Source organism: Geospiza fortis, unplaced genomic scaffold (assembly GCF_000277835.1).
Source record: "Geospiza fortis unplaced genomic scaffold, GeoFor_1.0 scaffold54, whole genome shotgun sequence".
NCBI classification, from domain to species: Eukaryota; Metazoa; Chordata; class Aves; order Passeriformes; family Thraupidae; genus Geospiza; species Geospiza fortis.
In genome coordinates, this window is record NW_005054301.1 from 15890416 (window position 1) to 15892218 (window position 1803).

Consider the following 1803-nt stretch of genomic DNA (forward strand, 5'->3'; position numbering starts at 1 on the left):
GCCCGTGGGAAGGCGCTCAGCGTCACTTTGGGCATCCCCCGCGCCCCGGGGACGCCGAGCTGATGGGTGTGCTGGCAGAGGGAGAGCTGTGCCAGCCTGAAGGCCGCGGGCTGGCACCTGCTTGCCCCGGTGTCTTCTCGGGTGCCTCTGTTGGTTTGCAGCCTCTTAGACAGGGTAGATGTATATCTGCGTGCTGAATGATGCCTGGCACATGCTTGCGAGTCCAGATTAAACGTGCTCTGCTTGGAGAGATGAGTTGTGAGAATCTGAAATTAAGGAGGAATTGAGAAAGGTGAATGATTTTTAATCCCCAAAAGAAATTTCTCTGAGTGACTCAGCACTGCACCATGAATGTCATCAATTTTCACAGCTGAGGCAGAAAGATGTTTGCAGTACAGATTTAAAAATCTGCTGATACGTAAACTAATGCTTTTGGATTTATCAAAAACTGGACCCAGATCAGTTATGTCCAGACTGAATTCAGTAGCTTAACCAAAGAAGCTGGTCACCGTGACCCATGCTTTGACTATTGCACATCCATTTTTTTCAGTAATCTTTCCTAAGAAATTAAGATAGAGATTGCATTATAAGTCAGTTGTCAGGAGTCAGACAGGAATAGATGGCTCATGTCTGAGTTTCATTTTTTATGAAAGCATACACTGCAGTCAGTGGTTACCACCCACTGCCTTCCTGCTTGCCTTTACACACACTCCTGCAGCCTACATGCAAGTGACTGCAATTCTTCCTTTTGTTAGGAAATCAGATCTGAAAGAGTCTCTGTCTTTTTGTGGATTTCAGTGTCTGTACTTCATGACTCTTTTTTCCCCCCCGTGACAGCAAACTTTTGGAGAAGTCCTGTGTACTTCCTGGAGCCATGGCTTCTTTAGCTCACATGGTGGTACAGGCCCAGCTTGAATGGTGGGGCTGTGCAGTTCTGGTTCTTTAGGAAGTGTCAGTTATAACTCTCATTAGTGGGTAGGTGGCCTGGAGTTCTCTAAAACACGTCCCAGAAACAGGTTGTAGGTTTTGGACCTTTAGAATTTATTACTAGGTCTTCAGATGACTTACTGGGGACTGTAGTGTCATCAGTTATATATTAAAATGTAACAGCAGTGCCAGGATTGCAGCATACAGAAGACATTGATCCTTAGAAAAAGTACAGGATAAAGCAAATTTTCTTTCGATTGGTATTTAAGGCAAAAAGAGGGTGAGGTTTGAACAAGTTTAGACTGGCAGATCATAATAAGAAAGCCACCAGGGCAGTGTTTATCCTGAAGGAGGGTTCCTCCACTGTGAGAATCCACCCTTGGTTCCTGTAAACATTTCACAGCACTTTTTTGTCAGTGACATCATCTTTAGAAGTTGGCATAATACACTCTCATTGACACAACTGGCTTGTTTGGATTTAGATTTCTGCATTGAACTTGGAAGCGAATAGAATTTTCTTGCAGTTTTTAATTTCAGCTCCTAGTGCATACCTCTTTTAGTGCATACTGCAAAGACTGATTTAAACCTCACTACATAATTATCAGCCAGCCAGGTGAATAAAAGGACTCTACCTAAGTAAAAATGCTTTGCACCTGTAGCTTCAGTATGCAATTTACTGTGCAATTTTACTTTCTCTAAAGCTGTGTTAAAGTAATTGTAAGACCAGAGCTCTGCCTTTTCTTGGCTTGTGTTACAGAACAGTATGGTGCTCTCTGCTGCCATCTTCATCACGCTGATTGGCCTGATCATATACCTGCACTTCGTGAAGGTTGACCAGGAATCCCTGCTGCTCATCGGCTCACCCGGCATTCAGGG

General features: G+C 44.0%; 1 protein-coding gene across 1 annotated transcript in view; it reads left to right on the forward strand.

Moving 5' to 3' along the window:
• Nucleotides 1-1803, forward strand: part of PIGH (phosphatidylinositol glycan anchor biosynthesis class H) — a 4923-nt gene that overhangs the window by 426 nt on the left and 2694 nt on the right. The window contains exon 2 of the mRNA XM_031064786.1: nt 1650-1803. This exon is cut by the window's right edge and continues 88 nt beyond it. Within this exon, the coding sequence (XP_030920646.1) occupies nt 1650-1803 (154 nt within the window). The remainder of the gene's footprint in view (nt 1-1649) is intronic.